The sequence below is a fragment of the Aristolochia californica genome, unplaced genomic scaffold, assembly GCF_029961685.1.
Source record: "Aristolochia californica isolate CCGP_79_NKW_82.1479 unplaced genomic scaffold, dmAriCali1.0.hap1 SCAF_15, whole genome shotgun sequence".
Lineage (NCBI taxonomy): Eukaryota > Viridiplantae > Streptophyta > Magnoliopsida > Piperales > Aristolochiaceae > Aristolochia > Aristolochia californica.
Window position 1 is genome coordinate 1,574,029 of NW_027181826.1, and position 26,585 is coordinate 1,600,613.

Genomic DNA, 26,585 nt, shown 5'->3' on the forward strand with positions numbered 1-26,585 from the left:
AATTTTTTTTTAAAAAATTTGGTACATGTTTTATTACCTTGTAATAAAAATAAAATTTATATATTAATTATGAAAAATCTTCTTCCAATCTAATTAACACATTTTATTATAATTTTCTAATAAAAATATATATTATAAAATTGTTATAGTTTTTAAAAGTCTTATTTTTGGTACATGTTGTATTACCTTAATTTATTATAATAAAATATCAAATATAAAAAAGTCATATTCTAATCTAATGAATACCTTTCATTTTTCGATTTAAGATATTTTCTAACTAGAAACATTTTATAAAGTTTTTTATAATCTTAATTTTTGGTACACGTTTTATTACCTTTTATTTATTAAAATAAAATATAAATTATTATTATTTTAAAATAATCTTCTAATCTACTTAACACCTTTCATTATCGATTTAAAATATTTTAATTTTAAAAATATTTTGAACAAAATTAATTTAGTTATTAAAACTCTTATTTATCGGTACATATTTTATTACCTTCTATTTATTATAAAAAATATAAAATATACATTAATAAATTATTGTTTCATATTCTAATATAATTAACACCTTTCATTATCGATTTAAGATATTTTATAATTTAAAAATATTTTTAACAAACTTATTGATTTGCAAAATCTGACATGTACATGCACCTTCAACTTGAAAAAGCTCCTTGTGTCCATGCCATTACAGTATGTGGAAAAATCAATTATGATTTAAATCGATTTTATGGTCCTTGGTATAAAAGAGAGAGACATATAGACAAACATACGCAATTGGTTTTTATCCTTCTAGAGATAGACTCTATTGGTCTGATAAGGGTGCACGAGTTGTTCCACCTATTGTATTAGAAGATACAAATAGTCATGAGTGACATGAATGTAAAAATCTAAGGTTCTTGTCTTTTTCCCTCATGTATTAGGGTGAAGGGCATGGTTATAGTTCTTACTTTTTGAAATGTGTTGGAAGACATCTCGTAGTGGCATCAATGTAAGAAGATGGCAAAAGAGGTAATTTAAAGATCTTCTCATAGGATGGCACAAGGGTGTAGTATGTCTACTTATATGTCTTTTTTTTTTTCAAAGCTAGTAGCCCTAAGGGCATTGTAGTTATTGTAAACTTCCTTCCATAGCTCTAAATAGAGGCTCAAGGTGCGGGGTAGATCAGGAAGTCTCCCCTCTCCTCTCTCAAATTCGTCCTTAAAATTGTCTGTTCTCCCAAGCTCTCTCTCCATCTCTCTAGCCAAGTTCTCTCTTCTCCTCCTTTTCTTCCTCTCCACTTTCACTACTTTGGTTGAGGACCTTGTCATGAGATCTTAAATTCAACATGGTATCAGAGCAATGGATTTAGGATCCACATGTCAAGATGAAATTTTTAAAGGCTCTATTGATCAAGCTTCACGTAGAGTTCTTCTTGTTGAAGAAATAGTTTTTCTTGATGTTACGCAAAGATAAGTTTTTTTCTTATGAGATTATTGTTGATAGTTCCTTATCTCTATAAGATGGTTTATGGAAGGCTTTCTCATTTAATCTGAATGAGAAGCCAATGATTATATTCTTGGCTTTGAAAGTGGCTCATCCATGGTGATTATGCTCAATTTTTATTCCTCATGCAAGATCGATTGTGTTATTGCTCTCTTGCATATTATGATATTTGTGATTAGAATTTTTGTATGAATCAAGATTCACTATATCCATTATTGGCATCCAAGTTTATTATGAGTTAACCTTGGTGTTCTACCATTTTTTGAGTTATTATATCGGTTAGTTGCTACTAATCTTGACTCTTCCCAGAGAACTCAACAAAAAATTGTTTGAGAGGGTGTCGAGAAGGTTTTTTTTATTAGGTTGTTGGTCTTTGCAACGGTTTTTTGGTATTTCACTAGCTATTTTATCATCTTTGGAAACTTACCTAAAAGATTTGAAGGAAAAGAGAAAAAAAATGGGTCCAAAGAAGGCATAATTCTATCATCCAAAGTTGGCGCATAATTAGAGAAGGAAAGTTTCCTTCTTGAAGCCATCTAAAACTGTTTGTTTTAAGAAAAGAAAGTGTCAATGTTTTGGTTGATTTGGAGTTTTTTTTTATTAAAATATTCTGGAGTATTTGTTTCCTAATCAGTTTAAGGAAAGAAGAAGAAAAGATTGTGCTATTTTTCACTTGCTAGGTGGCGCATTTGATAATGAAGGTAAGTTTCCCTCTTTGAAAGATTTAATTTGATTTCGGATCTAGATTCTGATTTACTTTGAGATAATATCCTAATTGAGAAAGATTGTAATCCTCTCTAATTGGCATAAGTAACAAGTGATTAGTCTCACATTCCTATTTTAGTGCTTGTTTAAAACAGGATAGTAACTTACCTACTCTCTCTCGGTTAAAGATCCTCTCCAATCCGATTTTGAGTTCATGTGTGATAGAAATATGAAATCTACCTTCTATGAGACAATGCTTGGACTTCTCTTGGAAAGAAGATTTATGATGCATACTATTTGAGTTCAAGTTGCTCCGTTCGTCTCAAATTAATTTACATATTTGCATCGATTTGCTTCTCAAGCTACTTATTGGATTCCAATATTGCACATAAGAAGTTGTTTACTTGTTGATTATAATGGTTGAAGACTATATGGGAAGCAAGAGTGATCTTCTTAAAATTACCACCATACCCTTGAGAGGGTTACCTAATTATTTGAGCTAGTCACAATCAGTTAAGAGATTTCTCATTACTCGAGACCACTGAGGTCACTTAATCAAGTCAACGTCACCCATTAATGAAGAAGATGGTTCTTATGTGAAATGGCTAAAAAATGACACTTTAGTCATTAGTTGGCTTATTAATTGTATGGAAGAGCATTTGGCCAACAATGTTGTTTACCTTGAAACTGCAAAAAAAAATTTGGGACACTTGTGTTTAGTTGTACTCTAGTATGGAAAACTTACAGAAGTTTTATGATGTGTTCCAAACCATGTTCAATACAAAGCAAGGGAACAATCTACATGAATATTTTGCTCGATTTAGAGGACTGATTCAAGAGTGGAAGATTTCTCAGCCCTACTCTACTGACATCTCATTTCAAGAAAAGCAACGGAAGCCTTAACAGGTGTTATTTGTCTGTCAAACATCAAGTCATATCTTGAAGTAGCTAAGACTCAACTTTTCAACTCCTCCGCACTTCCATCATTTGATGATATCAATGCAACATTACTTCAGATACCAGATCCTTCCTCCACTTCTCATATTGAAGTATCATCTGCCATGTACTCAGGGAATAGGCAACATCTTCTACCACCTAAGGGCACGATAGAAATTATAGAGGATGTCGAGCAAAAGGTAGTAGAACTAGCTTTGGTTCTTCATAATCAGAAAAACGTGTCTGCACTCACTGTGGTGGATTGAACCATCCGGTAGATACCTGTTGGAAGCTTCATGGCAAACTAGATTGGGTCAATGCCAATCAAGCTTCGGTTCAAAATGAGAAAAAAACATATCAATATGAGTCGCAAAGAGGCAAGAAGACTATCACTGATGATGATTATGAATTCTTATAGAGGATGAAAACTCATATGACATCCCCTCCATCTTCTCTTACATCTTCAACTACTATTGTTGCCACCACAACCTCAGGTGTGATTTCTGCTATTTCCTTATCTTCATCCCAGAGCATTGACTCAGAGGCCTTGGAGCATCTTATAGGTAATAAGAGTCTACTACATTCCATATCTCCATGTCTACTAGACAAGTTTGTTACTATAGTCGACAAATCCCACACCAATGTTCTTGGGAGAGGATTCGCTTTTGTTACACCATCACTTCCACTTACTGATATCTTATTTGTCCCTCAATTCCCCTTAAAATTTTTATCTGTTAGCGAGTTAGCAAATAGTTTAATTGCTCAATCATCTTCTAACCTTCTTCTTGTGTTTTTCAAGATCTAACAACGAAATAAGTGATTGGTGGAACTCATAAATAGGGGGGCCTTTATTACTTAAACTTACCTCCACTTCTCAGCAGGTTTGGCTATCCATCAACAACATCACATCAACACTTATTTCCATCTTTGAAAACTTTATCAAATTTAAATTGTGAAGTCTATCAATTGAGCAAACACCTGAGGACAACATATTCTCCTCGAACTGAACTTAAAGGTGTTGCTCCCTTTTCATTAATTCATTCAAATGTATGGACTCTTAAGTGTCTCAAACATATCTCAAGTTAAATACTTTGTCACTTTTGTTGATGACTTCACTCAATCACATGACTATTTCTATTTAAAGAACGATTTGAATTGTTTCCCATATTTAAGTTTTTTTGTGCCATGGTGTCTACTCAGTTTGGAAAACAAATACAAGTTTTTTGGTCAGATAATACCCCATAGTACCTATCTCTTGAATTTTAATCATTTTGTTAGGATAATGGCATTATCCATCAAATATCTTGTGCCTACACCTGTCAACAAAATGACGTAGCCGAAAGAAAAAATCAACATCTCCTCGAGGTAGCTCGGGGACTACTGTACTCTATGAAGGCACCCTACTTTTATTGGCCTCATGTCATTCTTACAACATGCTTCCTTATTAATAGGTTACCATCTTCAATACTTACCCATAAATTCTCATACTCATTGTTATTTCCAGTTGAAGATCCCTTCTCCTTTCCTTTGAAGTTCTTTGGTTGCACGTGCTTTATTCATGTCACATCCCCTTAGAAGAGTAAGGTTGAGCCTAAGTTTCTTAAGTGTATTTTTGTGGGTTACTCTCATACCTAAAAAGGTTATGTCTATTATAAACCGTCTCTTCAAAAATTAATTATTTCTAGAGATGATACTGTTTTTTAGGACACATCTTTTTATTCTTCAAAAGATGCTCCTCCAGGTCTTTCATCAGTTCAAACTATTCTAAAGCCCGTTGTGCCACTTGGTGTGGATCTACTACAACCCCTTGAAGCCTCGGCCGACACCATACTTGTGGAGTTTATGTATCCCTTCAAGGTAAGCCGGTCTTCTCCTATTGTATTTGGCCAATAGCTCTACAGAAGGAGCGTCAGACTTGCAATAGGCCCCCCACTTCTCATCCTATATCCAATTTTGTTTCTCACCATTGTCATGGATCTTGCCACCGACACAACAATGCCTATGGTGGTGCTACCTTTTACCAATTTGAATGCAAAGGTCATAGTCTACTTGTTTCATTATCTTCAAACACATATCCATTGAAAATTAGACAAATGTCCAACTCAACTTAGAGAAGTAAATGAGGCAAAGAATTTTGTTCATATGCCATTAACATATTTGTGGTCAGTTCAAAAGAATTTCCTTGAACTTTTGGCAGGGGTAAACTATATTCGTACTAAAGAATCAATGGCACTAGCCTTACAAATGTTTGTTCACTCATGTCCAGTTGGAACTTATCGCAAATATTATTACCAATCTAGGGTGTTTACTTTTTGAAGTAGGCTCCATTATTGATTTCTACGTGACAGTGACATAGTCCCTTAGCAATTAAGTAGCAATGTTGATGCAAGTAAAAAAAATACTTTTTATCTATAAAAAAATAAAAATTATTCTACATATAAACTAGAAGTAATTTGAAACAAGAATAGAAAAAAAATTCTACTTATAAAAATAATAAAAATCAAGAAAAATTTCATGCAAAAAACCAACAAATTTCTTCCACTAGCATTATGTTTCAACATTGCCAAAGGAAAACATTACCACCACCATGGAGGTATTTGCAATTTTCTAAGTACAAAGGCCAAATTCTGCCATTAGTGACAACCTTTATGCCAAAGCTCCTACTCTCTCTGGCATTTCTTATAAGGGTAGGAAAGCCCCTCCCACCAGTATGAACATAATCGGGTTTTGTACTTCTCATCTACCTAAATTTCACTAAGGGCCTGTTAGTGCGTAGCGTAAGTGAAGTGTATTTCACTTACGCTAGGGAAAGTGGGCCGAAACACGTTAGTGCGCCCAGTAAGTGACGGGGGAAAGGAAATATAGTTGTATTTCACTTTCTCACGTTTCAGGCATAAAACGATGGTAAGTGAAATCCGAGGGGTCGAGCTCGGATTTCACTTACCATCTCTCAAATACATCTTGCGCTCGAGGGAGAAGCTTTGTCGAACGACTTTTCGGAGAATTTTTTTTTCTCTCTCGCGACCTTCAGCTTCTCTTCTCTCTCAGCCTCCCTCTCCTCTCCCTCTCGACCCCTGTTGCAGAGCACGGGAGGTGGGAGGCCGAGCCTTTGCCGCAGAGCCTCTCAGCTTCCCTCTCTTCTCCCGCTCGGCGTACCGTTGGATCACTGCCTCTGTCGCTGTTGCCTGTTGGGGGCCACCTCCATTGTCCGCTGGCCCGCTACCTCCGTCACTGTTGCCCGCTAGCCCGTCGTCGTAGTCTCCCGTCGCTGAGGAAGACGACGTGCACAATATGACGAAGGTTTAATTTTTCCTAAGTTAGGAAAAATTAAACCGTTGTCTAAATAATAATTTATATTTTTTATTTATAAAATAATTATTTTTATTTATTTAATATATTTATTTTATAATTACTATATTAAATTAGTGATTTAATAGTCATAATTAAAATATTATTAAATTAAATATTTGATAAATTATTTTGGTTTAATTATCCCATTGCTATAATTAATTAAACCAATGGCTTTAAATTTTGTGACAATATATTATTAATTAATAATACATAGAAACATATTATGTTATTAATAAATATATATTTATTTATTATATTAAAATTATTATTATTATATTAATTTAGTGGTTTTTAATGTTAAAACATATCTTATGTTATTAAAAAATAATTTATTTATTTATTATATTCACTTATGTTATTTTTTATTTTTTATTTTTTTATTTTTTTAATAATTTATTCTAGTCGCACGTACTCAGAGGGAGTCCGCAATACAATCTGCAAGAGCATCATATTATTGAGATGTTTTAACAATTCAGATGTAGCAAAATTATTGACTATTGTGTTTTAATGCCACTAAATATTTTTTGTGTTGTAGTTTTATATGAATAGATATAATTTTTTATATTAAAAAGGTGATTGAGTTATATTTGTATTATTTTTATTTTTATTATTACGATATTTGTGTAATACACTTAGTACGATATTTGTATAATTATTTCATATTTAGATATTATAAAATTAAAATTTGATTACAATTTTAATAATATAAAAGTTAGCATTTGTTTAATTATTATATTTAATATATTTTATTTATTAAATAATATTAATTTAATTATCTGATAGTCAAATATATCAAAATATTTTATTTAATAAATGATCTATATGCACTTTACACCACACTTTCCATTAGGCACACTAACACAAACAAATACTTTATACTGCACTTTCTATTACGCACACTAACACAAACAAGTGCTTTACATTCCCTCTTACTTTCCCCAAGGAAAGTACTTTTCATTGTATTTCATTTCCTTCCGTACTTACATTGTGCACTACCCCTCCCCTAAGATGACCACATACTGCCTTCAAATATTTCAACTACTTATCAACAAAATTTATGATCGATTACATTTTTAAGGTAAGTTGGATATTTCCAAAATTTTCTACATAGTTGTTGGTAAATGCCTAAACAAAATGGCATTTACCAACAACTATGTAGTAGTTTTCTACATAGTGTTTTCTTTGTTGCTTGCTTTTATCAGACTCGAATAAAAATTTGTAGTAGGAGGGTGGATTTACTTGTAATTTTTCCACTGAGTAATGCCGTTTCCACATAGCAATTCAACCTATAAACCAAAGCATGGGTGCAAAACTAGTGTTTCAGAGGACCATTCTCGTTGATGGGATGCTTAGTGAAATCGTTTTCCTGGGTGCAATATATACAGGGACTGACAGACCAAATGATATCCTAGGCCAAACAGTAGTGCTGGATCTAATCTACCTTTACAGTTCTGGGTAAGGATCATGACAACCATATGACACGAAACTAGGCCAGCTTGAGCTTTCTGGACACAAAGCAAAATCACATAAGTAAGAGATTTACTGATTCTGCTACCGGCTCACTACAGCACCTCAGAATGTCAGTTGAGCATTGTTGGATGCCCGGTTTGAAGCATCCTCTTGAACATATCCATGCCAAAAGATGAGTCTGAAGAACTGCATCAGGCATCAATAGCAACCATCAGATTCCATTACAAATCTAAACAGCGAGGCTCAATCAAGAGAGAAATCTCACCTTCATGAATATCAAGAGAAAGAAATGAGAGTAGACATACAAGTGAAATCAACAATATTGATCCCTTATTTGGATCAAAAGCTTCTAACATATTATATAAATTTGGTACAAGGTCCATCAATATGACTTGTGATAGGATGGCATCAAGCAATGGAACATGTATGCTACTACAAGAATCAATGAAGAGCCGCACCATCGCAATTCAATTGTTCTAAAAATTAATGAATTATAGGTGTAACAGATTCCCCAATTAAAAAGAAAAGAAAACCAACAAATAAATTACCTTGGGATAGTAATCTCATATGGAAAGGTCACGCCCTCCAGATTTGGTACAGGAGGAATATGATCCTTCTTTTCATTGACAAACTTTATGATTTGAAAAAGCACTTCACGAAGTGATGCCTCCAAGGCAGCACGGCGAATGCTCCTCTCCTCCAGTGCACTTTCTGCACTCAGTCAACCAATTTTGTTATGGTATAGTTTTATTTATCTTAATTCAATATCACAGAACAACTCTCATCCATCATTTGATGGGCTTAATTGTGGGAAAGGCCTCAGCTGAAAATTTTCAAAGGCGGCATATCCCAAACCATCAGGTGTGAAAGTGGTCCAGTAAGTCACAAAGAATTCAGTGTTTATCCTGTTGGGACAGCTCATTATCCCTTACAGCATCACTGTCTCAATAAGATTTTCAGGCAAAACACAATACACACCTCCAGGATCGACAATCGCTTTAGAATGGTGAGACTTGCCTGAATGTGGTTTAGGGTGTACCACATTCAAATTAATATACCACTGTTCCCAGTACAAGCGTTCAGTTTTGTTAGTGAACCATGATGCCTGCTTATTCTTCACCTCAAAGAAAGATAGGCATATCTGCACAACATTGCTAAAGTGTAAAAAAAATGTATTACAGAAAAAAGAAAAAGCCAGACACATAGCCAAGATGCGGTTTTATAGGAAATATTACAATTATGGAGAACTAATTCAGAACATGCACGTGTGAAAAATAGAAAGAAAGTAAAACCTGGCTTTTCTTGTTAGGATGTTTTTCTACCCAACCAATGAACTGGTCAATCTTTTCCTCTATCTTCTTTTCTAGTTCAGGATCTCCACATTGTACCTATCAATAAACAACATTTAATAGAAAAATATTCAACAACATCTCTGTGCAGTGACTTCTGAATAAATACGTAGCAACCAAAGCTAAATGACATCAACCACCGAGTTGCAGGACTGATCTCCAGTAAAACAATTTCAAAGAGTACTCACATAAGTAATCTCAAAAAGTTCAGAATCAATATCCTTTGGCCGAACCAAACCGAGAGCTCTATGGAATATAATTGTGTGTAGAATGCCTGCAACCAGAATGACATACTGATTGGTTAAAAGGGAGAAAAAGTGAAAGTTTGGACGCAAACATGGATAAACTCACATGTGAAAGATCAACAATAGGAAGACATACACATCGTACAAAGACAATGTCAACAACTGAAATATCACAATTAACAGGTTCAAGACATTCTTCTCTTGAGATAATACTTCAACTTTAGAAGGAAAGATATGGTAAAAAAAGACCATCAACACCAGTAAATTCACTCTCTAATTACCCTTTTAGTAACTAAATTATCGTTTCCATCATCATTGTCAGGGCCTTTTCCCAATTACAAAGGGCTGGGCTACATGAACAGTTCTACATAGATCTAACAATTTGTGCATTTTTAGGTCTATGTCGAAAATGACTAAACCCTATGATCTGAGAAATAAGAAGAAAAAAATAAATTAAAACCTCAACTGGAACTTTATTTTGAGCTTGATAACATGTGTATTAACCAGGGCTAGGCGTATCACCGATACAAATCGGATTCCGTCATGGGGTTACAGTCGATACAGGTGCATCAGCAGATACAAGGGAGGCCAATATCAGATTTCAAGGTGCCTAATACAAATTGGAAAACCAATACACCCATGTCTGGACCACTACTAATTACAAGGAAAAAAAAGAAGAGAGAAACAAAGCTCTTCAACAATCTATAAAAACCCAAACACAACATATTTCACTTGATTCTTGAATGACCCAACCATCAAAATTCAAGAGAATCTTCACAGATGGAAAACTAGATGATTACATAAAGTCAGCACCTTAACAGATTTTCTTGACTGCTGAACTTTTTACTAAGATAACTCCAGGCAATTTGATAACAAATACCAAAACAGCAGTAATGATATATGGCAGCCAATTCCTTAAAAAATAGAGTTATAACTAAATAAAACAAAAGCCACGACTAAGGAACCCCAGCAGCCAGCTTAACTGATTAACTAGTAGAAGATGCATTAACCATCATCCATTGATCACATAAGTGAAAAGTTAAAACATGAAACAAGTCTGCGGAGGCTTTCACTAAGTCGTACCTATCCACTCACTCCAAAATGCACGAATAAAAGAGTCAAAATGGCATGCTTTTAACAACCACAGCAACAGGCACCATGATATCCTCATCTCCATGTCCTACATAAATTTTTTTGTCTTTCTTTTTCTTTTTTGAATGTTATGTGCTACAAAGAATTTGAAATTCACTATTCCAGATGTATTTTTTCCTTATCTTTTAGGGTTCATTCCACAGAAAACCATCAATCAGATAGAAACATCATACGAAATTGAATAAATTCAAGATAACAAATTGTGTATAGAAGCAACACCAAGACATCATGTAGGGCAGTGTCAAAGAATAGTAAGTGATGCTTATCCATAAGCAAACCTTAGAACCAAGACACGCCACAAAACATACCAAAGATATGTAACTATATTCCTATTGAGCTGAGTGCAGTAAGTTTCCTAGACTGAAATCCCCTCATAATAAAGCATAAACAGAGGACGATGGGGGAAGTAAAATCCAAACAAACAAAAGTAGCAAAGGAACTTACACCGTAGTACTTCTCGAATCTCAAAGTTTTCCACCTCCTAGAGTCGCAGTAAAGCATCTTAATCAGTACAAAACATCAGCATGCACAGCAATTGCAAGTGTATACCTAGATTTTTATTTTATAACAATATATCTGGAAGTCCTGACAATGGAAAGGTAACTGCAGCAGGATAAAGCAGAGGCTACTTTTTCACATTCACCGGAGCCTCACCAGTTCTTTCAGTTGGCAAACTTCACAGTTCATGATCACAACCAGGATGTCCACTGAGAGGAACTAAAGTTTATCGCAGACCTATAAAACCCCATAGAATTCTCACAATTGAACCAAAAGAGAACAGGAAAAGCTCCACAAGAATAGGAACGCAAGAATTTTTCAGATCATTCAAAGAATTACTAAACTCTTAGACAATTCAAATATGTTGCAGAGCTTACGAGGGTTTGGACAGATTAAAAAATTCTCCTCCAACAGAGAAATTATCGCTTCATAGCTTTGGATACACCGATAAGAATCGAAAAACCCTCCACTTCCAATGCGTTTTCAGAAAAATAGAGGAATTCAATTTCTGCTAATCTGCCGCTTGGGTAAAGAAACAAACGATTGGCGCATAAGATGGGAAACTGTAAGTAACGTGACTTTTCCGCGAAGACGCTTAACTCTGATCGGCGCGCCAAGGGACGTGCTATTCATCGAACCCGCGTCGAAAAGTAGACCAGAGCCCGGCCCATTAACTTTGTTGAACTTTGAAACGGCTCATTAATCTATCATTAGGTTAATGGGTCTTTCAAACGAACTCATCTAACTCTGTTATGGGGCCGACGAGTCCTAATTTAACTCAATTGATTCGATTTGACCCATTTGACTCAGATTTTCGCTTTGAACTGTTTTATTCTCTCCCTACTTGCTCCACAATTCAAACAGAGAGCCGTTGCCAAACGTGGACATAGTTCCGTACTTTAAATAAGCCATAATTGTTGAAACTTCGGTTTCCGAAAATGCCCTCCCGAAATTCAAATCCCGAATGCGCCTCTTTCATTCCATTTTGAAAGTGGCGACCAATCTAGGCCGTTGATTTCTCATCTAAGACTGCAGTTCAAATCCAGACAGCCTACCTCCTTCTCTCTGCACTCGAGCAGCTGAAGAGCTGAGCTGAAGAACGCCCCGAGCGAGAGACACGAGGCGGCGAGGATCTGGTTTTGTCGTTTCGGATGATTTGCTGAACTCGATTTTTTTGGAGTGTTTCGATGATTTGGTATCCGGTCGTAGGAGATAAGCGGTAGAGCGTTTGATCGGAAAAGATTTCGGGTGTGTTTGGACTCCGGATCTTGTTTTTCAATTCCTCTTTCAGGTGAGTATTGTTGCTTTATGCGTTTAGATCCAAGTTTGGCTAGTCATTCTTGCTTGCTTTCTTTCGAGACCTTTTGTGCCTTCTGCCTCTCTCTTTTAAGATTTTCAGAATGTAGGGGAAATTTCGTGTCTTGTGGAGGTGGAGTTTGTTGTGTTTGGTGGATTGCGTGAATGTCGTGCGAAGTTTGTGACTCTGTGAATTAGATTTATTTTCGTTTTGCTTTCTTGTTTTAGATCTTATCCTCATATTTGCGCTTGTGTTTGGCATTTTCTTGTTTGAAGATATTGATCGAGTTCTTCTGTATCTTCTTCAGTTGTATTTTGCCTGTGTGATTTGGATTTCTATTTTGTTTTTTATTTACTCGGTTTCTTATATCTTTGATTCATTGGTTTGCTCAGAATGTTGAGGGATTTGAAACTTCAGCGGCATAATTCCGGAAAAATTCCTCCTGAAGGAAATGAAAATTTGCCGTCAGGCCAAACGGATTCTTTGTTAGCTCCAGCAGTTTTAGACCCTGGGAGGGCTCCTCTGAACACGATTCTCGAGTCCCCACAAATTCCAAAATCTGAATCAGAGCACGAAGCGGGCCTTCGTGGCAAGGCCGATAGGACCCCTGCCAGAAATAAGCGCAAGATTTCTGATGCTCATGCGCCATTCCGCACACCGGATAAACCAGGTGGTAGCTCCCATGCGTCAATGCCTGTCAAGAATAGGTTTGGTTGGGGACAGAAGAGTGAAACCAACTCAAATGGCGTTGAAATCCGTGATGAAGTCGCTCAGGGCACAAGCCAGTTTCCGCTTCCGGGTCGAGGTGCTACCACCGGAAACTGGAGTTTTATGGGTACCCCTCGTGTGGTTCGGACACCAGGGAAGGCATCATCTATCTATTCGGAGTGCAGCTCAACTCAGAGCACTCCTACTAAAAGCGTGACCAAGCCTCAAAGTGCAGCGTTTGGACAGTCAAACGGGTCACGTCCTCCGTTAAATAGTGGGAACCGTGGTGGGAATTTTGCCTTGATGTCGAGAGGCATTTCTGGTTCATGCGTCCCATCTACAGTTGTTAATACCGTGGAAGTTCCTCACTTCGAGCTCAGAGAAGATCCATCCTTCTGGATGGATCACAATGTACAGGTATGTCACTTGAAGACTTACCAAAAAAGCAAACTTGAGATCGTTTCAATAGTCCATCTATGCTTGCATATTTCATTAGATAATCTCTGTTTCCTGAAGAAAAGGGGAAGGGCTTGCATTTCTTCTTATGTATAATGCTTCTTTCTGTTGATTTTCTAGGTTTTAATTCGTGTTCGCCCTCTCAATGGCACCGAGCAGAGCTTACATGGTTACAGTAGATGCTTGAAGCAGGACAGTGCTCAGACAGTTACCTGGATTGGGCAACCGGAGACCCGTTTTAGATTTGACCATGTGGCATGTGAAACAATAAATCAGGTGAGGGCAAAAATTCTGAAAAAGAAAATTATGGCCAGCTGTTTGAATCTGATCTGATATTTGAGATCTTCTGCTCAGGAGACCCTATTTAGAGTGGCTGGTCTCCCAATGGTTGAGAACTGTTTGTCTGGATACAACAGCTGCATGTTTGCCTATGGTCAGGTAACACGTCTTCTTACTGTTGACTTTCCTTGCCCATAAAGTTGGCTCAGAATTTTCTTCAATTTCAGCCAAGAGCTTATACTTTACCAAATCCTCCTAACTTGCAAACGAACCTTGTAATTTTTATAGACAGGAAGTGGGAAAACATACACTATGCTTGGGGAAATTGATGAGTTGGATGTTAGGCAAAGTCCTGATAGTGGGATCACCCCACGCACCTTTGAGTTCCTATTTGCAAGAATCAAAGCGGTATGCTTTATAGCTAACTTGCTTCAACCCTAATGATCCATTTGTGCACAAAAAGTAACCATTATAAGTTTCTCTTCTCTAAAATGCAGGAAGAGGATAGCAGAAGGGATGAAAGACTAAAATACAGTTGCAAGTGTTCTTTCTTGGAGATATACAATGAACAAATTACGGATCTTCTCGATCCTTTATCCACAAACCTTCTTGTAAAATTTCTAATTTCTTGTCTTCATCTCTTTCATTTAATTTTCTGTTTACTTACTGTTTACTTATAAGAGTGATATAATTATTCATTTTGTCTGATTTGCAGCTGAGAGAGGATATTAGGAAGGGTGTCTATGTTGAAAACCTCACTGAACTTGAAGTAGAATCTGTCACAGATATTCTGAGGCTTCTGAAACAGGTCTTTCCTTTTAGACATTCACTGACAGGCTCTAGAATCATCCATGAGATTATTCTTTCCTCATGCATCATCTATTTCCTGCAGGGTGCTGCAAATAGAAAAGTAGCTGCAACAAACATGAATCGAGAGAGCAGCCGTTCACATAGTGTGTTCACATGTGTGGTTGAGAGCAGGTGGGAAAAGGATTCTACAACAAACCTACGATATGCAAGACTAAACCTGGTAGATCTGGCTGGTTCTGAAAGGTATGGTCTTGATGCAAGGAAGGAATAGGCTGTTTTTTTAATTTTTGGGTAGCTTTATTGGGGGTACAGTCAGTCATTTTCCAACTGGAAAGCAACTTTTGCATTCCACATTATGGTTACTCACTTTCCCATTTAAAATTTCTTCTTTCAAAATATTTTACTCTGTTTCAAGCTTCCGTCTCCAGGATTTTAACAGATCATATTTCCAAGACAGGCAGAAAACATCAGGAGCTGAAGCAGAGCGTTTGAAGGAAGCAGCTAACATCAATAAGTCCTTATCAACACTTGGGTAAATCTTTAAATCCATAATGGGAGCAATGGCTTGGCACTTTTAATGGTATTTGTGTATAAGCTGTCTTTAACTTTTGTTTTTTCTGTTTTTGGAAATTTGGATTCACAGCCATGTAATAATGGTTCTGGTCGATTTGGCACAAGGGAAGCAAAAACATGTTCCCTACCGAGATTCAAGGCTAACATTTCTTCTTCAGGTTGTTGTCAACTCTTGACTTCTTTTGCATCCCTCTCCTAACTTAGAATACCCCCCCCCCCCCCCCCCCAAAAAAAAATAAAAAAAAATCCTAAATATTGTGAAATGTGCCCCAGGACTCTCTTGGTGGAAATTCAAAAACAATGATCATAGCGAATGTCAGTCCTTCAATCTGGTATGTTTTGGTTTTGTTCTAATTCACTGTTTGCAAAATAGCAATGTGTATCGGCCAATATATATCTGATTAGATGCTCCACACAATGGTTTCCAGAGAATGTGCTAAAAATATATTAGCAAAAATAGAAATCTCTGGATAGATCCATGAAAGTGAATCACTATGTTATGTATAGAATGAGAGAGGTGGAATTTCACTCTCTGGTCAAACGTTCAAGTAAGATAGGGTCGTATTTTTCATTTATACATTCTATCACAAAATCGTTTAGTAAATCCATGAAAGTGAATCACTTTGTTTATGTATCAAATGAGAAAGAGGTAGAAATTCACCCCCTAGTAAAATGTGCAAGTAAGATGAAGTGACACTTTTCATTTATATACACTATGACAAAACAATTCACAAAAAAGCACAATACATGCTTTAACTAAAAAGTACATCATCTAGAGAAAGTGGATCACCTTAAGACCACTTGCTCTTTTCTTGAGTGATATACTTTCTCTGAGCAGCAACCCACAACCCTTATGAATTTGTATGGGCGGATATGGACAAAGTTACATATCTTGAATTTTTGGGGTACTTTATATGATACCTTCCACCAACATAGAGAATCGTCCACCAAAATGGAAATCTTCTTTTCCTTGATTTATCTTTAATCTTTCCTTCTTATGTCATTTTGTTTCTATAAGTTCTTCCTTATGTAATATTCACATGTGAGCTTTCTTTCTTTCTCTCCTTTAAAGCATATCTAACCTGGCTAATGGATCTGCAGTTCTGCAGCAGAAACTCTAAGCACCCTCAGATTCGCTCAGCGTGCAAAACTTATTCAAAACAATGTATGCTTCAAGACACCTTTTAAGTGATTCTTTCCCAGTAGATTTGTCTTTTGTCCTTATAGAATCATTTTGGACTGCACTTAACTAGTATTGCAATCTATTTGCATCTCAATAATTATGTTTTCAATATTCAAGGCTGTTGTAAATGAAGATGCATCAGGAGATGTAACTGCATTGCAGCATCAGATACGCCTTTTGAAGGTAACCATATCCAAATTCTATTATGACTAAATAAGCTGAAACTATTCAATTCAACTAATGGGATTTGAAACAGGAGGAACTCTCCCTTCTCAAGCGCCAAAATGTGTCAAGGTCTTTGTCCTTCCGTTCTGCACACCTGGAAGACATTGGGGCTGAAGGAAGTGCTGCAATTCCTGAGGAGAAGACATTTGATATGGATCACAATCTTAGTCATGATCTACTTGGATCTGAATCTTCTGGCAGTATAAGAGTTTCTACAAAACAGGTTTTCAAACTATTCCACTGTTTTAGGACTACCAGTTGGGTTTCCTCGAGAAAGATATAGTGGAAATGAGGAATAGTTTTCTTTCTTCTGCAACTTATTATTTGGTATTTCTCTGTCTTATCAGTTGAAATCTTTGGAAAGCATACTAGCTGGTGCATTAAGAAGAGAGCAAATAGCAGATGCTAATGTTAAGCAACTGCAAGCTGAAATTGAGCAACTCAATCGTTTGGTATTTTTTAGTGTCTTGAATCACCTCTTGAAAACCTTTTGGTAATTCTGATAGTAGTAAATTTGATTAATGTTTGAAATTTCTATTTATTTGAAGGTTCAGCAGAGAGAAGAGGACACTAGATGCACCAAGATGATGCTGAGGTTCCGCGAGGATAAGATTCGGAGGATGGAGTCTCTTGTGGATGGTTTGTTGCCACCAGATTCATACTTAACACAACAGAATAATGCCCTAGCAGAAGAAATTAAGTTACTTCAATCTCGGATTGAGAAAAACCCAGAAGTAACTCGGTTTGCATTGGAAAATATCAGGCTTCTAGACCAACTTAGAAGGTAAGCAATACGATATGAATCTCCTGATTTTACTAGATGCAAAATTGTGTAGAGACAGTGTACTTAAATTTGATGTGGCTCTAAACATTGGATGCGTAGCAGGTTTCAGGACTACTATGAAGAGGGGGAGAGACAAATTCTTTTATCAGAATTATCTCAAATCAGGGATCAGGTTTCTACCAACCCTTGTTATGAGTTATGTAGATTATGAAAGAATGCTAATCGGAAATTCTTTTTTGCAGCTCTTTGCACTCCTTGATGGGAAATCTGTTGAGGATAAGCCTCTGATGATGTGTATGGAGCCTCAGGTTTACTGGTTTAATAACACTAATATTTAATTTTTTTTTTGATTGTCATTGTTGTACCTCAATTGTTTTTTTCTTTGTCCTTTATCCATAATAAAATTCATCTTATGGAGTGCAGGAAACTTTGATGTTTCAGCAAACTACAACTAGTAAAGAGAAGGATCCTTTGTTCTTTGAGGTTCATCCATAATAACCTGGATATGCATAGCAATTAATTACTGTACTTATTTTGACCAACTTTTCTTCGTATGACTATCGTTAATTTGAATGTTTTAGTTGGAAAAAACTCGTGAAGAGCTGGATGAGTGTCGGTGCAGCCTAAACTCATCTCTAGAACTTAATGCAAAACTCACTAGGTAATATGCATTTGCTTTGGGCAAATATGAGGTTCATAAAACTTATCCTTTGTACTTCTTGCTCATGAATATGCTGCCTTATTTTGTTTCTTTTCACAGGGAATTGGACAATTTGAATTATCAACTGAACAATCTTAAATCTATGAATGCTGGTCAAGATTCTAACGACCAAAAGGTGCATACCTGAGTAATTAATATTATTCTTGTTACTCTTTTAAATACCCAAATTCTCATGACATGTTTGGACGAAAACTTTTTAGGAGCCACATTTAGCACTGCCACCTAAACAAGCCCAAGCTCATTTGCTTGAAGCAGTCGTCCATCAGGAAGAAGAATGGAAAAGCAAAGTCAATATGAAACATGCTGAAGAAATAATGAATTTGCAGTTGGAGTTGGATATACATAAAGTCATTCTTGATGAAGAAAGATCTTCTTGTCATGAGGTGGTAGAAAGGGCTGTTCAATTGCGCAAGGACCTAGAGGTGACAAAAAATGAATTGATTGATGCAAAATCTGTCATTGAAGCTCTTGAATCTCAACATATTCAGTCAATCAATGAGTTGGAGGAACTGAGAGATACCAACAGCCAATATCTGGAGCTTTTGAGGAGACAAGATGCAGAGTTAAACTCTTCGGAAAGCAAGGATTCATCATTGCAGGTAAAATTGAAGCGAATGCAAGCTTCGCTTGAAAAAGCCAGGAGACTGAACTCAAAATACCAAGTGGACCAAGCATCTCATAATTCACATGAGGTAGAAATGGATGAAATTCGTTGTCAGGTTGAAGCTGAAACTGCAGAGGTGATTGTTAGCCTGCAAGAGGAGCTGGCCACTCTTCAGCAGCAGGCAGATCAAAGCAACATAAAAGAGTTGGAGATAAAACAGGAAAACACAAAGCTGAGAAAACTGGTGGAGGAGAGAAATGAGGAACATAGATTGTTAACTGAAGAGTGGGAAAGCATAGCATATGAGCTTTCTCAAGCACTCGGTGAAGGACACATAGCACTTGAAGAGGCATCAGATCAGGTTGCTTTTATTGTTGATTCATTCCCTCAGAGAAGGACATGGGTTGGAGAACAGGTAGAAAGATTGGTGAGAGTAATCTCTGAAAAGGAGTTGCTGATTGAGGAACTCCAATTGAGTTTGGAGGATGCATACAAGATGAGGGATGACCTGGATTGGAAGTTGAGGTCTTTAAGAGGTGCCACACTGGCTATAACTGAAGCACAACTAGAAGAGAATTCTGAGAGAGAAGAAGAAATTATGTGGTTGAAATCAGAAGTAAGTGAAAAGAAGTCAATTATAACTGAGTTAGAAAAACAGATTAAAGTGGTGGAAGATCAGACAAGGAAAGCAGATGTTCGTGCAACTGTTGCATTCATGATTGTGAACAGACTGTCTGAACTAAATTCAACTTGCTTGGAGGGTTTGAAGAAGGAAAACGTTGAGCAGGTTCAAGCTCTAAAACAGAAACTAGGAGAGTCTGAAGGTGAGGCTGCTTTACTAAATGTCAAATTAGCCAAGGAGAAGAAACGTGTCCATGCAATAGAAACTACAATCTCAGACGATCTTTTGAGAACTAAACAGAGAATAGATGAGTTTAAAATGAGTGTCTGCACGCTGAGTTCATGCATGTCTGAGTATATGGAAGATGTTGAAGGGCTTGACAAACAGGTTAAACCAGAAAATGAGAACCTTCGAGAATATGTTGATGATGATGTTGGAGGTCCGGTAAGCTGATGTTTCTCTCCTCTGTAAGTCCTTAGTGGTTCTTTTGAACATCTATGCATTATCATTTATTGTTGTGCATGAAACAACTGGATGATGTTGGTTTTCTTGATTGAACTGCTTGCAGATTGGTGCGGGAACAACTCAATGCTTGAGGAGGGAAGACTCTCCAATGATGTTAGAAGATGCATCTGTTCGAGATGCTACAATTCTTCTTCTGAGAAAGGAAATAGAGTCGGCCCTTGGAAGTCTACGTGGAGTGCAAAACCAAATGGGTAAGTTGCTTGATGAGAAAAAGGAGATTAGGAAATCTGAGGAGCAGAGTCGAGAAAGTATGGAGTGTCTCACAGAGCAAGTCATTAAACTACAATTGGATATGAATGTACTTGACAAAGAATACCAATTTCGGGCTCTCGAATTGGCCCAGAAGCTTCAAAGAATTGAGGAAGTGGCAACAGAAGCAAAGAAGGTAAAAGTTAGGTTGCTGCCTCTTTTATTTAACATTGGATTTATTTAACATGTCTGTTTATGTTTTCAGATAATTTATAATAATCCCTGTGGTATCTTTCCCTAGGTGCTGCAGTCTGACCTATGTTTGTCAAAGACTGCTGAGGCTCAGAAAAATGCTGAGAATCTGAGCCTCCTTGCAAAACTTGAGTTGGCTCAAGCTACAATGGAAGAAGCAGATACTATGGTAAAGGCTCTGGTGACAGCAAATGCAGCTGCCAAAGATAAGATAAAGAGACACAAGGGAAAAGAAGCATCTTTAATAAGTGAAAGAGATTACTTAATCAATGAGGTCCAAAGTTTGCAGTCTTCTAACAATCTAAAAGAACAACAATATGAATGTCTAGAAAAGCAGTTCGAAACAAATCTGATCGAAACTGGGTGTCTTGTTCGGGCTTTGGAGGATCATCTAGAGCAGATGGAGACCTTGTTCACGGAAGAATCTAAATCAATTGTTTTTGAAATCCAGAGTGTCAAGTCTCAGCAGCTGTGCTTTGTTAATTTGATGAGGGCATCATTGGAGGATATCTGGTCTGAGATTATTGGGAAAGACTGTGCCATCTCTGTTCTTCACCTTTGTCACATGGGAGTTCTATTGGAGTCAGTGACTGGGTTGAATGCAGAGAATGGTCTTCTTCATCATGGGCTTGCTGAATCCAGCTCTGTTATAGCTGAACTTAGGCAGCATAATTGCAGGGCAAAAAGGGAGCTTGAAATGTGTAGTGCGCTCAAGGTCAAGCTCCTGGCTGACATCAAGAGCAACTTTTACCGGATCACAAGAAAAGAAGAGGAAACAGAAAAGCTTCTTGCTAAAATCAGCTTATTTGAGAAAAAGATTTTGGATTTACAGAGGCAAGAAGAATCTATGTTAGGTTTGTCACATTCTATGGGGTATGAACTTGCTGCCCTAATCAAAGAGATGGACCAGATCAATAAAAATGCTGTAGCTGCTTTGTTAGAGCAAGAGAAGTTGACGAGGGAAAGAGATAAAATGTTCAAGAAGAAAATAGGCAAAGAGCTTGCTCTGCTGATTGATGTATCTGGTATAAATCTATGTGTTTCCAAAGAGGAGTTTGAAAATTTTGAGGATCTGATAAAACACCTTATAGAGCTTGTCCTGATGGATGCGGCTGCTAAAGACTTTGAGTTGCTTATATTTGAATCAGAATACAAGCAGAAGCTATTAGAACTAAGAAAAACATCTGTCCATATTGTCAATCTGGAAAGCAGCCATGATAAACTGAGTGACATTCTTGACAATTTAGTTAGAGAAATGGTCCTTGATAAGGTAGATGAAGAATTAAGAATCGAGAAGTCAATTGAAGCAGAAGATGAAGCTGGTATTTTAAAGAAAGAAGTTGAGGAATGCCGGGAAAGAATTGCTAAGATGGACGAAGACAAGAGAACTTATGAACTAGAAATTCACACCTTGAAGGAATTTGTTTCAGATCTACAATCAAATTTAAATAGCCGAAGTTTTGAGTTGATTCAGCTTGAAGATGTCATGGAAACTAATAAGAGATTATTGGCCCAGGTTGAAATCCTTCAGAATGTAAATGAAAACCATATTGATGAATTGCAACGAAAGGAAACAGCTTTAGCGTCTTGTTCTATTTGTATCTTGAAACTTGAAGCTGAACTGAAGATTAAAAATGAAGAACTAGGTGATATGGAACGTTCTAATTCTACCAATCTTACTGATCTGGAAACGAAAAAGCTAGAAATGGCAATCTTTGGAGAAAAACTGCATTCTGTCGAGAAGGAAAATGATAAGCTTAAGATGGAGATGGAGGAACTTAAGACAGAAAATTCCAGAGTCATTAAAGATATATGTGGGAAGAAGTCAGAGTTTGAATTATCTTCAAGCTGCTTACAGGAGAAACTTCGTTGCTTAGAAGCTAGTTTAGTTGCTTTTCAGTCTGATATAGAAACAAAAAGCTCAAGATTGAAGGAAGCTGAACATTCTGGTGCTGCTGTTTCTAAGGAGAATGAACATTTGCTAAATGAGCTTCAGTTCATCCAGCAAAAGAATGATGAATTGTTCAGTACCCTTAACATTAATGTTAAGCGGTGTTCCAGTTCAATTGAGGCTGTCCTTTTGACCCAGAGCAAATTATTCAATAATATGCTAGAGGATCACAAAGGTAGCACACTTTTGGATAAAATGTTTGAAGAGATATGTGAGTTTAACAAATGGGCATTAAGGTTTATTACTGAGTATGAATGTCTGGAGAACTCTGTCAAAGTGCTTATATCTGAGAATTCATCCCTTCAGGTTGAGTTGGAAAGAAAAGAAGACATCATAAAGGGCTTGTCATTTGATATGAGTCTTCTGCAGGAGTCAACTTCGAATGCAAAGGACCAAAAGGATGAGTTCAAAGAAATGGTGGCTGCATTAGAGTCCATAGAAGATGAACTTGACATAAAATCAAATGAGCTTGATGAGGCTCTCTCAAATGGCCAAAAACTGGAAGCTCAGCTTCAGGAGAAAATGAATGCAGTTGCTGACCTTGAGTTGGAACTTGCTAGAGTGCAGGAATCATTACAACTGATTTTACTAGAAAACACTGAAATGAAAGCTCAAATGGAAGATCTCCTGGTGGTTAAGGACTCCATACAAGAAGAGTTGGGGGAGAAAAATAATATAACTGAGAGGTTAGAAGTGCAGATTCTACAGATGGGTGCTTCACTTGGTCAACTGAGTGACTTTAGTGAAGGCCTAAAGAGTGATTTAACCAATGTTACTCATGAAAGGGACTGCCTCGAGGCTGATATCCTTACATTGAAAGACCAACTGGAAATGGCACAGAGTCTTGCAGAAGAAAATGAAGCTATTGCTGCTGAAGCTCAGCAGGTTTACAATTAATTTCAGTTTATTTTTGAATTCCAATTTCATATTTTTTTCTGACGTTTATTCCTGTTTTTTCTTGTTGCAACTGCAGATGGTGGAAGCGAATAAGACTTATGCTGTTGACAAGGAAGAAGAGGTAAAACTACTCGAGAAATCTGTGGAAGAGCTGGAATGTACCATAAACATATTGGAAAATAAGGTAACTTTTATGCATTAAATGCCTGAACTCTCTTGACTATTAGTGCATCGGCACTTTAAATGGTCTTGAATTTCTTTGAATTAGGTGGAAATTGTTAAAGGGGAAGCTGAGAGACAGAGGTTGCTAAGAGAGGAGCTAGAACTAGAACTTCAGGCGGTCAAGCATCAGAGGCTCAATGTTGATTCAGATGACTTTTCAAGGTTACATATATGCCATGCAGACCACTGTTTAAATGTGTTTTTTTCACACTAAAAAATATGAACTAACCATTTTCTGCTCTTGCTCAGACAAACTGAAGAGGTGATGAGCGATCTTGAAGAAGCTGAAAAGAAGATAAAATATCTTGAGAAGGATGTCAAGGAGAAGGATGCAGAGGTACAATTATCTGCAACCATCATAGTACATTAAGATTGACATTGTACTTATTAAAACTTGTTTATGGGACTTAAAATTTGATACTGGCTACAGATTGCTCAATGCAAGGCACACATCTCTGAGTTGAACATGTATGCGGAGGCACAAGCACATGAATATAAGCAGAAGGTGTAGAAACATTCCAGAAGGTGTTTATTTATTTTAAATAATTTAATTTTCCACATTTCTTACTTATGGGCTTCATAACAGTTTAAAACATTGGAAGCAATGGTACAACAAGTCAAATCAGAACCTGCTGGTTCCTCCCTTGTTGCAAATTCAACGGCAAACAAGCCAGAGAAAAATGCTGGAAAATCCAGAGGTTCTGGTTCTCCGTTCAAATGCATTGGATTGGGTTTGGCACATCAAATAAATTCTGAGAAGGATGAGGATTTGACAGCTGCAAGACAAAGGATGGCAGAGCTTGAGGCATTAGTTGCAAGTCAGCAAAAGGAGGTAAAGCCAATATCTTAATGAAATTTAGTAAACTGTAAAACTATTTAAATGATGATGTTCAAACTAGTCTGATTGTGTGTTGACAGATATTTATGCTAAACACAAGATTAGCAGCTGCAGAGAGCATGACACACGACGTCATTCGGGATTTACTGGGGGTTAAGCTGGAAATGTCTAATTGTGCTGTAAGCTGACAAATCATTTCTTCAATTTGCTGTTGCCGTTAACAGTTGTTATACAGTCTACTTCAAGTATTAGTAGTTAAGCAGTAACATCTAGTACATTTTTGGTGTCAATCAAACTTCTCCATGGTGCACTGTTTCCTTATTCTTTTTTCATCCTGTCTTCACTTTGGGTGAGTTATCCTTAACACTTCCATCTTTAATCATGTCAGTCTCTGTTAGACCATCAGCATGTAAAGAAGATAGCAGAAAAAGCTCGTCTCCAAAGTGAAGAATCTGTATGTAACCTCTCATCTTTTCATATTTGTTTATAATTTCATTATATTGTTTTTTGGCTTTTAAATAATTTACAACATGCAGGATGAGGTTGTGAAGCTGAGACAGCAACTCATTGAGTTTATTGAAGAACGTCAAGGGTACACTCTTCTCAGTCAGGTCTATATAGGCTAACACTGTATCTGATCTAGTATATTGCCTTGACTATGGATGCTTCTATTGTTATAGCTGGCTCGATGAGATCAACCGCAAGCAAGCAGAAATGGTTACTATGCAAGTTGCATTGGAAAAACTTCGACAGCAAGATCAATTCCTTACAACAGAAAATGAGACATTAAAAGTAAGAGAATTAATTTGTTTCTTATTTGTTCATGGTTGCAGTTACAAACTTTTGTGAAAGACATGAATCGTTGCTAGCTTAAAAAATTAGAAACTCGAAGGAACTCTAAAGAGATAATAAAATTTTGTAGGTGGAAAACAGAAGCCATAAGAAGAGTCTCAAGGAACTCGAAGATGAAGTTAAGAAGCTGTCAGGCCAACAAAATCTGATGCAGAGAATTCATCATCACGCCAAAATTAAGGCATGGAATCATCTATAAGCATCTCTCTCCTACCTCGTTTAGTTCCCTTTCCAGTTAAGAAAGAGCTATTTAAAAATAACTTTTTGAGATTGATTGTTCATAACAGGAAGAGAATAACTTGTTGAGAACCCAGAATGATGACCTGAGCAGCAAGCTACGAAGAAGTGAGATAACTCTTTCTCGTGTGAAGGAAGAACTGGCTGGCTACCGAGCTTCCTTGGGGAAGGATGCTTACATTGATATCGATGAGGAGGAACGACTGGAAAACCAATTAAAAGTCTGTAAATGTGAAGAGTTATATATAGGTTAAACTAATCAGTTAATGCTTAAATGAGTGTCTGAGTCATATATTTTTTTTTTAATCAGAATATGGAAGAAGATAGAGTTCAACTGGCGCAGAAATTAGTGGGCTTGTGTACCAGCGTTTTGAAGGTAGAGCCAGCCAAACTATCTGTATCTACTACTCTCCTTATTTGACTGTGGCTGACTGCACAAACAAATGGTGCCACAGGCTGCGGGAATAACTCGGCCAGCGTCAGAAATAACCCCCTTGGTAGCAGAGGAAGCGCTCCTGCAGCTGAGCGATCGGGTTAATTCATCTGAAAGGGAATTGCAAGATTTGAAGTTCAAGGTGAACAGCGCTGCAGAATTTTAAAGCAGAAAAAAGAGAGGAAAGACTGTCGTTTTTAGTTTTTACTGATGAAAGCTAATTCTTTCTGCAGAGTAAAATATCGAGCGAGAAGAGGCGATTGTGCGAGCTTAGGCAACAGTCCTCGCCATCAACTACAAGAACAAATGACAATTGTCCGACGCCCAGAAGATTGTCTCAGGCTCCTCTGTCTCCTTTAAGTCGTTGAGGTTGGGAATCGTTAGCGGTTTGCTATCGTCTCCCCCAGAATTATGTGCGTGTATAATTCAGATAAATGCGGACGCCAGTCCATGATTCTTTGTATTTGTAATTGTAATCTTCCGCCGTATCCATGAATGAAAATAATTTTTTTTTTAACCATTTCCCTTCACATTTAGGCCTTATTTTGTGACTCTAATTTAGTGGATATTTTTCATGTGAAACCTACTATCCGTTAATATTATAAGAATGTAATTTATTTCTTATATTTAGAGTAATAATGTTATTTTTATATTAATATTAAAAAAATAAAATGTAAAAAAACGTCAAAATGAATTTAAACCCTAAACATTAGACTTAAAAGAAAAAATATAT

General features: G+C 36.7%; 2 protein-coding genes across 4 annotated transcripts; one reads left to right on the forward strand and one right to left on the reverse strand.

Annotated features, from left to right (window-relative positions):
* Positions 1-7,737: 7,737 nt before the first annotated feature.
* LOC137951978 (autophagy-related protein 101) lies at positions 7,738-11,788 on the reverse strand. The gene is made up of 8 exons (XM_068799002.1): positions 11,572-11,788; positions 11,351-11,431; positions 11,141-11,177; positions 9,488-9,573; positions 9,243-9,338; positions 8,929-9,091; positions 8,499-8,661; positions 7,738-8,136 (listed from the first exon to the last, which is right to left on the reverse strand). The coding sequence occupies exons 2-8, from the start codon at positions 11,381-11,383 to the stop codon at positions 8,061-8,063; spliced, it is 654 nt and encodes a 217-aa protein (XP_068655103.1). The 5' UTR covers positions 11,384-11,431; positions 11,572-11,788; the 3' UTR covers positions 7,738-8,060.
* Positions 11,789-12,304: 516 nt separating this feature from the next.
* LOC137951094 (kinesin-like protein KIN-12F) lies at positions 12,305-26,344 on the forward strand. 3 transcript variants are annotated; one of them, XM_068797678.1, is made up of 38 exons: positions 12,305-12,485; positions 12,884-13,616; positions 13,776-13,931; positions 14,010-14,093; positions 14,223-14,342; positions 14,432-14,545; positions 14,650-14,742; positions 14,827-14,987; positions 15,202-15,276; positions 15,388-15,475; positions 15,591-15,649; positions 16,419-16,482; positions 16,618-16,683; positions 16,757-16,948; positions 17,073-17,177; positions 17,274-17,509; positions 17,609-17,681; positions 17,752-17,817; positions 17,933-17,992; positions 18,091-18,170; positions 18,270-18,345; positions 18,431-19,900; positions 20,025-20,366; positions 20,472-23,258; positions 23,347-23,454; positions 23,539-23,654; positions 23,742-23,829; positions 23,923-23,997; positions 24,079-24,324; positions 24,411-24,509; positions 24,719-24,784; positions 24,867-24,922; positions 25,011-25,122; positions 25,253-25,363; positions 25,470-25,640; positions 25,730-25,795; positions 25,875-25,994; positions 26,086-26,344. In XM_068797678.1, exons 2-38 carry the CDS (start codon positions 12,885-12,887, stop codon positions 26,218-26,220), a joined length of 8,868 nt encoding a protein of 2,955 aa, XP_068653779.1. In that variant the 5' UTR covers positions 12,305-12,485; position 12,884; the 3' UTR covers positions 26,221-26,344. The 3 variants fall into 3 exon arrangements, with proteins under 3 accessions (XP_068653779.1, XP_068653780.1, XP_068653781.1); XM_068797679.1 differs by having other exon boundaries at positions 17,612-17,681; XM_068797680.1 differs by lacking the exons at positions 12,305-12,485; positions 12,884-13,616; positions 13,776-13,931; ... (5 more) ...; positions 15,202-15,276; positions 15,388-15,475 and having other exon boundaries at positions 16,430-16,482.
* Positions 26,345-26,585: the final 241 nt, after the last annotated feature.

Excerpts from the sequence above, each read along its gene's own strand:
- LOC137951978 (XM_068799002.1), bottom strand. The coding sequence starts at position 11,383 with ATGAACTGTGAAGTTTGCCAACTGAAAGAACTG. Across the intron at positions 9,339-9,487 it reads AACTTTTTGAGATTACTTAT|GTACAATGTGGAGATCCTGA; the intron begins GTGAGTACTCTT and ends GTTTATTGATAG. Across the intron at positions 8,137-8,498 it reads TATGAGATTACTATCCCAAG|TTCTTCAGACTCATCTTTTG; the intron begins GTAATTTATTTG and ends TGCCTGATGCAG.
- LOC137951094 (XM_068797678.1), top strand. The coding sequence starts at position 12,885 with ATGTTGAGGGATTTGAAACTTCAGCGGCATAATTCCGGAAAAATTCCT. Across the intron at positions 14,343-14,431 it reads TATTTGCAAGAATCAAAGCG|GAAGAGGATAGCAGAAGGGA; the intron begins GTATGCTTTATA and ends TCTAAAATGCAG. Across the intron at positions 19,901-20,024 it reads ATGATGATGTTGGAGGTCCG|ATTGGTGCGGGAACAACTCA; the intron begins GTAAGCTGATGT and ends AACTGCTTGCAG.